Source organism: Malurus melanocephalus, unplaced genomic scaffold (assembly GCF_030028575.1).
Source record: "Malurus melanocephalus ecotype Western Australia unplaced genomic scaffold, MMel_1.1 scaffold_269, whole genome shotgun sequence".
In the NCBI taxonomy this organism is placed as follows: Eukaryota; Metazoa; Chordata; class Aves; order Passeriformes; family Maluridae; genus Malurus; species Malurus melanocephalus.
The window spans coordinates 138,821-151,960 of record NW_026623501.1 but is presented as its reverse complement, the minus strand read 5'-3'; the positions used below and the strand labels follow the sequence as shown (position 1 = coordinate 151,960).

General features: G+C 45.3%; 1 protein-coding gene across 1 annotated transcript in view; it reads right to left on the bottom strand.

Moving 5' to 3' along the window:
- GLRA1 (glycine receptor alpha 1) overlaps positions 1–12,542 on the bottom strand; it is a 36,645-nt gene extending 24,103 nt beyond the window's left edge. The window contains exon 1 of the mRNA XM_057376076.1: positions 12,487–12,542. Coding sequence (XP_057232059.1) covers positions 12,487–12,542 — 56 coding nt within the window. The remainder of the gene's footprint in view (positions 1–12,486) is intronic.
- Positions 12,543–13,140: the final 598 nt, after the last annotated feature.

Sequence of the window (13,140 nt, the reverse complement as noted above, 5' to 3'; positions counted from 1 at the left end):
CTTCATGCCCATCCCTGTGAACAGGAGCCCCTTTGGGGATGTGCTGAAACTGCCACACATGCCATCAGTGTCTTGATGTGTGTTTTAAAATCTCTGTCTGGCTGCTGTGTGTGTTGTTGGCCTGGGAATGGTGGGTTCTGAGTTCCCTTCAGCCTCTSTTTGGTTATTAGATGCTTTCCTAAAACCAGAATCCCCGTGGATTTAACAAGAAAAAGCAAGGAAGCAGTGCACAGGGAGCAGCAAAGCCTTTCCAGCAGGCAGATGAGTCTACTCTATAGCTTAGAAATAATAGTAGAAAACACCACTGGGAGCTACAGAGGGGCTGATCCACCCCACTGCTTTAGGTGGATGGATTCTGTCTAACAGAACCCCAAAATCTTCACTCTGGTCGTGACATTTGAGCTGTGCAATGGCAGCTTGGCTCAGGCAGCACCCAAAAAAAGCTGCCAGCCTTCTCTGTTTTCCAGGCCTGTCAGACCAGTGCTGTATGTGCTGCATTGGGAGCTTTCTGGGGTTTTCTCCATCCTTTAGTCCTTCCAGAACACCCTCRAAAGTCCCACAGGACTGTTCGCCTCCTGGCTCAGCAGAGACCAGGAGAGGGAAATCGCCAAGCAATTTGAAAATTATTGGCAATAGAAGAGAATTGGAAATTTAGCGTGGGCTGCTGTGYTGTTCAGGGAGAAGATTTATTCTGTGAATAAACAAAAGGAGGCAAAGCCTGTAACAAACGCACCGAGGATGGAGTTTGCAGTGGTGTAAGAGTTGTCTGAGCCGCGCGTCTCGGCACATTTTAATAGCAGTCAGACAGCAGCTTATCTTATTTATGCTGCTGTAATCCCTAGTGGATCTGGCTGAGAAAGTGCCATCAGGCAATCATCACAGCAGCTACAATGGGAAGGATCTCTTCAAAGGGTCGATGAACCAGCGTAATCTTTTGTGATATTAATGCTGGTGTGTAAGCACACACCGCCGAGCCCCCGGGAGGTCCAGCCCACGATTGGGATGTGAGGGTGATGGAGATGAGCAGCCCAGCAGCTCGGGATTGCATTCCTTAAAACAGAGCAGCCAGGCTTTGCAGGGCACCTATTGCTGCCTTTTCCCAGCCTATATTGTCACTGTTTACTCTGTCTGCATTATTTTGTTTCAGCTAAACATGGTATATTCTTATAAACTATTATTTGGTTTAGAAAGTGGCTCTTCTGCAGTCTGGCTGTGTCTGTTCACTCAATTCCTGGCTTTCCAGTTGTCTGTTTCCTCCTCTTCCTCCTTCYATTTGCATGATCCTTGAGCAACATTTCCATACGTGTTTTTTTGGTTGTGACCATGGTTGTCCATCTAATTAAGTCCAACATCACAAAATGCCCTGCTCTGGCTGAATGCTGATATTGAGAAATATATTTTCTTTTTTTTTTTTTTCGCTTTTCAAAGAGGAGTGATGAAGGAATTTAATTAGCACGGGGCCTCTATTCCCTTGTCAAATAATTTAATTGTTAATCATTAATTCTGAGTGTAAAAAATTATGTCTGGCAGGAGAAACAAACTGTTGCAAAACAAGTGTTTGCAGAGGAAATATCTCTCTGCAAAATGTGGAAAGATCAGGTCCCTGTGAAGGTAAAGAGGCACTGCATAGTGGCTCAAGAGAAGTGGGATCTCTGCAGKCTGGGGAAATAGAAGATACCTGATCCCCTACCCTGGTTCTGTGCTGCTCAGCAAAGGTTTCTGAAGTGGTTTTTAAGGTTTTTTTTATTTTTTTTTTATTTTATTTTTGAAATGCAGCAAGCCAGAAACCTTGGCAGGGATGTGTTTGGAATAGTGTTCAGGTGAGCTGCCTCCTCATGCATTTGTCCTTCAAATGCGATGTTCTCTGTAAGTACATGTCCCAGGGGAGGGACATATCCATCAGCTCTGAGCAGGCTGAGGGGAGCAGAAGAACTGTATCCCCATCGCCTTCAAAGACAGGGACAGGGTTGGGACAGGGTTGGGGCTTGGGGATGCAGGAGAATCCATCAGCTGAGTTTTATTGACTCCAGCGGGCTCTGAGAGGTGCAGCTGCCAAGAGAACAGCAGCTGGGTGTTGTGCTGTCCATTATTAACTACTGCTGCCCTGGGAACTCTCCTTCCTCCTCCTGAACCCTCTCCCTGGGCACAGAAACCCCTGAGCAGACCCTGGAGCTCAGCAGAGCTCAGCCTGGATTCAGATCATGCTGGTGCTGGGGCTGTCTTGTCTCTCTCATCTCCTCAGCAGCAGGAAGGACACATTGTCCTGGTGAAAAGAAAAAGGGCAGCCCTAAACTCTGCACCCAGACATTTATTTCTGTCTGCACACCAACATGTTATCAGGAGGGGAATGCTGCCAGACCCTTGCTGGGAAGCCTTGGCAGAGAYTGCAAGCAGACTTTTTATTTTAATGATTAGATTTACTATCAAAATTAATAGCACAATCAATATTGATATGCAATTCAATTAAATAGGATGAAACTCATTGCCTGTGTGCTTTTCTCCATCACCTTGTCTGAATTCCTGGCCTGCAGCAGTAGAGACAGGCAGGAGAAAGAAGAGTGGAGTTGTGTGGGAGAGAAGAGAGCCCCAATACTGAGTTTTTGGCTGGTCATGGTGCTGAGCAGAAAGAGCTGTGAGTGTTACACATGTGCTGGCTGCACAGAAGTGATCTCAATCCCTTGGCATGTTACAGCCCTGGGCACTGTTACACCCAGTGGGTGCTGGGGGGAATTTAAAAGTTAATTCTCAGAGTCGGGGAGAGAATTTGGACTKGGTTGTTTTCTTAATTCAGAGGCAGGGAGCAGGCCTGGATGTTGGAATGGGATAGGAAAGCAGATGTGTCCAGTGAGACTGGAGAAATAYGGAAATTGAGAACCTGTGAGGAGATTTCACTCTGAGAAAGAAATGGGCAATGAGCTATTATTTGTCTCCATTCCTGACAGGAGGATGGGGACAGGAAAGAAAGAGAAGGTTTGTTAAATATCTCTGTCCTGGATGCCTGTGCTCGGTTGCTGTGAGCTCTTTARACCAGTTCTTGCTCTTGCACCAGAAGTAACTGCATTGCAGTAAGTACAGGATGTAATCAGTTAAAGTTTTAACCCAAAGGATCCCAAAACACTCTCAAACGTTTTGGACAGCCCATGTTGCCACTGGTCCCTGTGGCTGTGCAGAGGAGAGGAGCTGGGAGGCACTTTCTTATGGATCTCAGGGATTTAACCCTCTGTGATCGTTCTCACCCAGGGAAAGCTGTAAAAACTTTACAGGAGTGAGAAAAATCTCTTCAGACTGCAGCATTCCCGTGTCTGTGCTCCACTGCCATGCTCCTGCAGCCCATGGCTCCTATGCCATATGGCAAAACACTCTGTCCAGAACGATAAACCATCCCAATTACACTGATTAACTCTATGGAAAGACACCAGCACTTGGAACATTTGCTGACGCTGCCTGGACAGAGCAATAGGAAAATAATAAATGACTAGACAATTGGCTGGGGGGAGGAGAAATCTGCATATTGTGTATGCTTGAGATGGGAAGAGCACAGGGGSACCGATAAATTGCATGGGAATTGTGCTCAGTTTTGTTCTGGGCTGCTGCTTTTCGTAAGGTTTGTTGTTGTGTGGTCACTCTTGCTTACCACATATTTTAAAAAAAAGTGATAAATTAATTTTTGAGCCACAGGCAATCTCTCTACYGACTTTCTCAACTATTCCCTCTTCCAGAAGCATCTACAGCTGTTGGAGCACACGTAGTGACTTTCTGGAGATGTATGATCCTAAATTAATGAGACAGGTTTGAAAACAGTTCTAAAAATGGAGAAGCACAAGTCAAAGTTCAGGTTTTAATTGTTTGTGAAATAAACCCAGCAAACACTGGCTCTCATCACTTGTGCATATACTGAGAGGCTTACAAAAATATAAAGTTATAATTGCTTTTTTTTCTGTTGAAAAGCAAAGGGGAAAAGCATCCTTGCAAAGACAAAAGCATGTGTCTGTAACTTCACACACACACACTGAATATTCCTTTTAAAGTCAGGGGGGCTAGTCAGAAATTCAAAGCCGTGCATAAACAGCCCTCCTGAAGGCAGAAAATGAAGTGGGAAAATGTCTTTACAAGATGAAACTTCATMATCTAGGTAAGAATATTCTCTTTACTGATGTTCTCCTGATTTAGTGTTTGGATGGAGAGCTGCAATGGGAACCTCAATTGACGTCAGAGGGTTTTAGATCACAGACCAGACAAGTGTCAGAGAATTACGAGAAATTGTGGATGCTCTTCTATCTATAGCTCTGCAGTCGAGCTCTCAGGCGCGTTTTCATCAGTTCAAATAGCTCGCTACGGCAGCTTTTTAAAAATTAGTTTTAGTTTAAGGATTTATGCTGCTCGTTAAGATTAAGTAAGGATATTGTAACTTTTTTTTTTTTTTTTTTTTTTTTTTTTTTTTTTTTTGCTAAATCAGAAGGGGTATGAATAGAATTCTTTTAAAAGAGATGTGAGATGCAGTGCAGAGTGATGATGGGTTTTATCTTCTGAAATGGAACTTTTCACTGCAGATCCTTTGAAAAGGTCTCCTGAGCTAACCTGTGTAGCCTACCTACAAAACTGTGGGTCCTGTGGTAAAACTGGGGTTTTCTGATGTATTTCATGGTGTGTAAAATGAGTTGTGTGATGAGAGCCCTTGTGCTGATGTTTTCTGATGGAATTGGTTGTTGTCATTGCAACACAAATACCCTGCTCGAGTTGAATGTTCCCTTTGTGYCATCTGTAATTCCTCATGTAATTCATCAGTTTATTCATGAGCAATAATCAAATGTAACTTCTGGAATGAATGGCTAAGCCCTGGGTCCCCTGCCCAGGAGGGATTTTCTCCTCCTCACTCCAGCTGCCCTCTGACTTTGGTTTCTTCAGCTCCCTGACAAAACAAACTCTGTCTTTTCAACCCTGGTGCAGAAGAGCAAGTTGTGTTTGATGAGGCTGCTGCTTTGTCAGCCTCACTGCTGGGAGATGATTTCAAAGCCCAWAGCTCGGTGTCAGGGTGTGATGGATGGGGCTGGAAGCTGGACAATGCTTGCAATTCCCAGGCAYGGGGGGTGGCAGGAGAGGTGGGATGCACACATTTCTGTTTGTAAATGAGATCTTGGGAGACCTTGGGAAAGAATTCTGTGGTCTGTGTGTGTGTGGCAGCAGCTATTGCCCTGCTCAGTGGTGCTTCCAGAGGGTGAAAGCCCTGGGAGTGAACAGGGACAGAATTGTAAACGTACCCCAAAGAAAGTCACTTTTTTTTGCCCACAACCTGTCTTTACAGTTCTTATGTTCCTCACCCAGGAWCCCTCAGCTTCTCCACTCCCCACTGGGATAATACCTGTGGTGAACACATCCTGCTGTAATGGGGACTGAACCCACCTTGCACAGGCACTCTTGGCACCAGCAAGGACATTTGGATCTAAGGTTTTCTAAATGGTGCTAATAACGGCTGGCCCTTGCAAGCTCTCGGGTTTTATAACAGCCCCACAAAGGATGGGAGGAGGGGTCTKTGCTCAAGGCTTTATACAATGCATCTTTTTACTGGCATCAGCTGAAATAAAAGAATAACAACAAAATCGGAGGAAAAAACATAAAGGTGAGAAAAACATGATTTTGTTTGTATATTCTGCATGAATCTTGGCTCGGCTGCGTTTTGCTGCCGAGCCAGGCGCGCGTGGTAGAGGCGCGATCCACCCCGATCCCACTTGTGCTGCTGTTTAATTGATTTGTGTGTTTGCTSCGGCCCTGCCGGGGCTGGGGGACGGGATTTGCATTCTGGGCGAGTGGTCGCAGCCCCGCTGGCAGGGTGAGGGGAGCTGCTGGCGGCAGCTCTGCTCTGGAGGCAGCCCGGGGATGATTGATGGCACTGCAAGCCCTGCTGTTCCAGGCATGCGACACTCCTGGTCTTGGCAGCCCCTGGTGCTCTGTTCCCTCTTCACCCACCCCACAGTGAGGCACTGATAAAAACAAGAGGGCTCCCTAGCTGTCTGCTAAGCTGCTTGGGTGTTTTGGCTTTTTTTCCCCCCTTTTTTTTTCCTAGTAGGCTGTGAGCTCCATGGAAGGGTGAAGAGGGAGAAATCAAAAGGAAGGCAGGGGTGCGAAAGTGTGTTCCTTTGTTTTCCCCTCCCTCTCAAAATCCAAATTTCATGGAATTTGGTCAATTAAGATTTCTCCTGCTCTYCTGCTGGCACTTTGATCCAGCAGGGCTGTATTTACAGGATGCCAGCTGTGCCTATGCACCAGCCAGATGTGGTGCAGCCCCCAAATCAGCAGCTCACGGTGGTGCATTGTATGGATGGGCTGTCAGCACAATGGGGAGAGCTCAGCTCTTGTAAACGATGGGTGCATCTGCCCCCATCTATTTCTGTTCTCTGCAGGCCCCCTCTCGGCTTTGGCCTTGCTCAGGGAAGGACAAATAATTTTCAGATTTTTTCAGTTTTTGTACATTAATCTCTTGGAGCATCAGAGAGATTTAAGAGCAGCTCGGAGGTGTGTATGTGATCGCGAGCACAGGTGGGACCAAAGTGTGCAGGACCAGACCAGTTGGGCTGCATCAGCACTTTCCCAAGAGGGGAAGGGAATGGTAACATTTTGCACCAATCTTGGCTAAGAGATCCCAGTGCAAACCACCTCCTCTGGAGTTTCTGTTCTGTCTGACTCTGTAAACACAAACATAAATTGTTTGGATACTTTTGGGGAAAAGCTGAGAGAAAGAAACCGGTAAATTATTTTGTCTCATTAAAGGGACCTGACCAGCTGAACTAGCAATATTTTATTTACCAMGTGCAATGCAAAAATTGCTCTTTCCTGGTCTGTGCAAGTAGGTCTGGCARTCAGCAGMCARAGAGTTTGGTGTTGAGTTGTCTGGYCATGGCTGCTAATGATCCTTCCAGTGCCTTGCAGGAGGAATTCCTGCTCCTCTCATTCTGTTTTGCTTTGTTTATCCCAAGTTGGTGTTGGGTTTTGGTGTGTTTTTGGTTGGGGTTTTTGTAATTTTGTTGGATTTTTTTCCCAAACTAAAACTATCAAAAGTTCTTGTAATTACTTTTTTTTCTTAACATTTGATCAAAACATTTGATTCAATCCATGTTGGGGAGGGTGTGCTGCCATGACATTTTTAGCTTTTAAATCTTATGAATCCTTTCTTTTGAAAGGTGTGAAGTGCACAAGCATAACCATAGTTTGCAAGAATAACAATGATTTGTGCTCTTTCTGATAGATAAAGGTCAGTAGAAGTGGGCCAGGTAATGAGAGCAAAAGGGTAATTTACTGGAAATAGYGAAACTTTGATTTAATGTGCCACAACAGTGAGAGCTGATACAGGCAGATAAACCAGATGGAAGTCATAATTTTTTAACAGGCCTATCTGTTGTCTTAACACTGATCACTTTGRGATCTCAGAAAAGCTCCAGGTTAAGGAAAATAAGCAAGTGAGAATAGGTGATGTGATTTGACATAATTAAATGTTGTGAGTTTGATTTGGATGTTGTAATTTTTAAAGCATGATTTATTTTTTTAAGACCCTTGTCTTTCATCAATGCCTAAATAGCAATTATATTCATTAGGTGGTCTGACATCTTGTTCTTGACACCGGAATTTGGAGAGTCCTTTTAACCTGYATGCTGGGATGAAATGAGAACAGGCCTGTCTGCTGGTTTTCCATTACAGATGAATGATTGCTGCTCAGCGCTGGGATAATAAAGTAATTTAATTTTGGACATTGATTAACTTCTTAAATCAGATGTTGGGATCTTTTTCTATCCAGGTCAGCCYGTGAGGATGTGGTGAGATGAATTTCATAAGCTGACAAGGGACGTGTTTGCCCAGGRCCAGGGGGAGCTGCCCTGTGCTGTTGCTTACGAGAGCTTTCCTTTCTGGCTGGAATCACTCGGTCAGCAGCAGAGTGAACTTCCCRAGCCTTTTCCTGTGCTGTTGAATCTGGGACACTCAAAGTCACAGGACCCTTTGCTGCTGACTTGCTGCCTAGCTAAGGGTCTCCAACACCCCTCATGGGCGAAGGGGAATGAGAATTTCCATTCCTAAGTTGTTGTTTTTGAAGGAAGTCTCTGTAGTGCCTTTATTTGTAAGGGCAGGGTCTGACCATTCCCTCCACATCTCGATCYCTTCCCAGAAGCAGCTCCTCTCAGGTATTTGAGCAGTAAATCTCTGTTCTGCCAGTGGGACTGCTGCAGTGTGGGGTAATGATCAGAGCAAGCCAAGGTGGACAGCCAGCCTACATTACCTAAAATTCGCTCAGCACCAGTGCCTCAGAGGCCAAGGATATTTAATTAGTCCATGTGAGAAACTGCAACGTTCCTTGCAATGATTTTGTTAAGCAAGTTGGCTATATAGGGCTCTCCTGCTCTTTGTACATAACTGACAGTGGAAGAAAAGGGTGGGTTTTTTTTCCAGACATTTGTGGAGCCTTGTCTTTTGCTCTGAACCATCCAMAGAGCAGGGCTGGAGTTGTTTAAGGCAGCTGTTTGCAGGAGGTTAAGCCCAGACTGATAGAAAATATTTCACATAATTTACCTTGATTTGTCTTGTCTAAAATGCAGGAGTCAGGATGGATGGATCAAAGTCCCTGCAGACAGCAGGGTCCCAGACATTTTGTGCTTTTACTGCAATGACACCAAATTAATCTTTCTTTACAGAATGATTTATAAGAGTTTCTAGAATTGTCTGCATCRTCACATTTTCAAACCCTGGCTGGGTAACCCTTTTAGCAGAGTCTCTAATGGGGCTATTAAAGGTTGCAGACCAAAACCAGCCAAAGAGTATCCTTAGAGCCATCTGGTCCCAGACTTTTCTAAATTATTTTTATTTCATGAATATGACGGACTCTGCAGGGGCACAACAGGTCGTAAGGCACAACTTCTGGTAGATTTTAGTTAGCAAAGGGCAAATATTCTGTAACTATTGAGACTATCTGTTACCTTGTTTATCTTGTGGCTCTGGAAGGCTCTGGTTAAGGCTTTACTTACTGGCAGCTCTTTAATGTAACCTGTCACTGCAGAGCTATAGCAGGAGCCTTACAGATATGGTGCAGGTTATTCTTTTTCTTCTCCTGCATTTTYTCTTCTGGTATTTTCAAGGAATGAACCCAGCAGCTCTCCAATCACCCCCTTTACRTGCCAAGACTGTTTTAGGAGAAAGTTTATTGCTTTGTTTTGGTTTTTTTTTCCTCCCCACAAAGTTGAGGCATCACGTTCTCATTCCTGTTGTTTTAAAAACTGGCAATGAAGAGCTCTGTTACTGACAGGAGGGAATACAAACACGCCAGTTGGAGCAATCCAATAGGGACTGAGGCTGGCAGCAACTTTTAGCCTGTGACTCACTTGGAGCAGTTGCCTTGAATCACTCCTGCTTGCTGACAGATTGTTGTTCAGGAGGGGCTAACTTCAATCTTGAGTCATGAAGGTCGTGCTGCTGATTGCTGATATTAGGACAAAAATCAGGCCCAGAGATTTTCAAAGCCTCACAGGACAGTGCCCAGCTGGGTAAGGTGTCATTTCTAGGGCATCTCTTATCTCCTAATTTGTACAAGGTGMATTCCTACCTCCAGCTTATGCAGTGGTGTTTCTGGACCATTACAGCTATTAAAATTTRATGGTACAACAGAAAGTCCAGGCAAGATCATCACGGGATAAGGGAGCATTTTGTTCTGCGTGAAGGAATTCACRACTGAACATTCAGTGTTTGCAGCTAGACTTTGGGAGAATGATTGATTGTAAATGTCTCCACAGATATCAGCAGGACATCTGGAAATCCCTGTGCCCAATATTGTCTCAAACTGTCCAATTTGTTTTAAAGCACTAGCACTTTAACTAGATACCTTTAAGGACAGCTTGGTCAAACAAGCTSTCTTCATCTCCCACCCCAGTGCAGCTCCCATCCCTGCCTCTGTCCAAGTTCCCAGTAAATGCCTTAGTCACAGCTAAGTGACTGCAGTCTGAGGAGGCAGGTAGCAGGATGGGAAGTGCTCTTCCATAAAGAAAGGCATGTCAGAATAAGCCRCATTTCACAAATTCCTTCTAAAACACCCCAACTGTAACAGAAACAAATATCATATTGGCAATACCATAATGTTTGCATCCACACACCAGCTGTTACTCTTTCCCATAGAGTCTTGTTTCTTAAAAGGCTGGTGGAGGACATTTTTGTTAAGCAACAAATCTAGCCTTATTTCCTATATTGGCTTATTTTCTTGTATTGGCTGTGTATAATTTTCCTTGGAACATTACATTTTATTATTTTTTAAAATATTTGTGTGGTATAAGTGCTAACACATAATGGATTCTCTTTCCAGAATGTTTCAGACAGGCTGACARTAAAGCATGGTGCACTCTGTAATTGAAAGCAATGCATACTTCTCTTAWGGATTATTGGATTATCAGCTTTGAGTTTGTTAAACATTGTGTATGACTGAGTGTAGGAGTAATTTACACACAAGATTTATGAATGATTGTTAATTAATAAACTTCCCTTACTGAACTGAAATAGCAAAGCTATTCCTGGACCAGAAAGGCTGATAGATTTTTGGCCTGTAATAAATTGAACACATAACACAAAATGGGATAGAAAGAAGGAAAAACATTGCGTAGAGCTAGTTCTGAGCAGGAATTACCGATTGTTTTGTTTTGTTTCTTTGGTATTTTTTTTGTCCTCTTTCAAAAATGATTGCAGTGTATAAACTAATTGGATTTTGTCCTTTCCCTCTAACTGAATTAAAGCATTTCCAAACATTCTCAAATGTTGATTTTGGGAAAATTAAAGTTCCAGAAATACCTTTTGTATGCAATATGATGTAATATCACAAATGTCTGTGTATAATTCATAGCATTACAAACCTTTGCATTAGATTCTGAGGTGAGTGGTTTACCAGGGGTTTGAATGTCCAGGACTGTGATTGATGTGCTGGGAACCTGTCAGTGCTCACACGTGTTCTGTGAAGCACAAGCATGAGCAGRGTCTGCAGGACGAGTGTGCATCCCAGAGGAGACCCAGACAGAAGCTTCAGTACCAGGGCCATAACAAATACAAGCCTGCAAACACTCTTTTTTTTTTCATTTATTTGATTTTCCTTTTGCTTTCTGCTGTTTGTGTTTTATAGTCTTGTTTGTTTGCTTTTTTTAACCCAATGCTCCACCATTGTTTATCTCAGAGTTTATTTGCTCCCTTTCAGCCCACCTCAGTCCGTTGTGAAGGGATGCAATACACTTGTGACTCAGATGAGAAAGGATGGCTCTGAAGTGTTGGTTGTTGGCCATTGCTTCTCAGAGATTGGCGGTTTTAGTGGTGGTTTTAGTTATTTCTAGAACTTATTTTTTGGTTTACCTAACGTAAACATTTCCTGCTTTGAGTTAGTGAAACAATCTTGCTCTCTCTGAATTTCTGTGGAATTGCAGAAGAAAGTGGGAATATTCCARTTTTTATGCCTAGAAAGACTTTTGTGCTCAATAGGAAAGAGARCGTTAGCTCCAAGTCTGGCCAGTATCAGCAGGTCTGCTACTGCGTTCGTAAAATAGTAAGTATTATGCCAGTGATGTGTATGCAAACAATGTCTGTGTTTTCACATTAAACTAATGTAAGATGAGACTTGGCAAAACACAGAAGTAAGCACCACAAACTGAAATGAAAGCTGAGACTGATGAGCAAGTTCAGGCCATGAAACAGAGTTTTTTTTCTCCTATTGCTGGTATCTGGCATCTCTCACTTGCTACAGCAGGCTGCATTTTTCATTGAAATATAGAAGCTTTTACCTTCCAGTATTTTTTTTGTCCATTTAATAAAAGCACTACAAGGRTAGATGGGCAAGAAACAATTCTTTAAAACTAAAGCTGTTCCTTCTATCTTAGCCTTAATGAGAAACAGAACACGTCTAAACCAGAGTCAAAATGCAGCTGGGTGATAATGGGCACAAGTGAAAAAAGCTCCCCCGCCTCCCCTTTGGCTTTCRTTTAGATTCTGCACAGAAAGAATAGTCAAAACAACATGAAAGAAAAAAAAGAAGTTGGGAAGGAAGGAGAAAATKCTTTGCTTTCAGTGACTTTAGACACAGCCAGCTGAGGATAGAGGATGAGCCCTCAGAGGCAAGCAGTGAAAGCATCCCACGGAACTCACCTGCAGTCTGAGGATGGGGAGGGGGCGACGTGGGGATATTTACCCGGGCAAATTCAAGTGCAGCATTGCCAGCCGCCACTAGCTGTCACTTTGCAAGCAGCCGGGGTCGGTGTTTTCAGCACTGCGGTTAGCRCGATTGCGGTGCTAATTAAACGGAGTAACTCCCAGAGCCTCGGAACGTCCCGAGCCCAGGGCTGTGCGACACCAGCCCGGGGGACCGAGGGGAGGCGACAGGGCAGCTGGGGGCAGGGGACCGCCGCCGTGCCCAGGGGCTGCCCCCCGAGCTGGGCTGGGCACGGCGCTCCAGCCCCGCCGCGCTCCTCCCGAAAAGCGGAGCCTTACCTGAAGAAAACGATCGTCTCCCACACGTAGACTCCGAGCGCGTTGACGTTGCACATTTTTCCAGCTCTCGCTGTTGGTTTTTTTTTTTTTTTTTTTTTTGTACTGAGGGGTGGGCCGGTGGGGTTGGCCAATAAAGTAACCCGGCACTTGGGGGAGAATCGGTGGGGGAAGCGAAACACCCCCGGCGGGGCCGGGGCGCGGGCGGGCGGCTCCGCTCAGCACCGCCCGGTGCGCCCCGCTCAGCACCGCGGACAGCGCCCGGTGCGCCCCGCTCAGCACCGCGGACAGCGCCGGCTCCGCTCCGCCGCCGCCTCGGCTCGTCCCTCCTCCGCCGGTGCCCCCGCCACCGCCACTGCAGTGCCGCTCGGGGCCGGAGCTCCGGGCTGCCCGCGCCGAAAGCTCCCTTCAGCGGGATGTCGCTCCGGACATCAGGCTGGCGACACGGGCGGACGCAGCGGGTGTAGGTTTGCCATCAGGGTGCTGGGGGTGAGATGGGAGTGGGGGACGGCGACCCTCGACGACCCAGGGTTTAATCTCCGCTGCTAGCCGGGGTGTCTTCCTAATTACATCCACAGGRATTTGTCAGTGTGGAGCCGTGCTGCAGTCCCGGTTGTGTCGCTTTCCTGCCCGCCGTGTGGCTGCTGTTGATTCCTG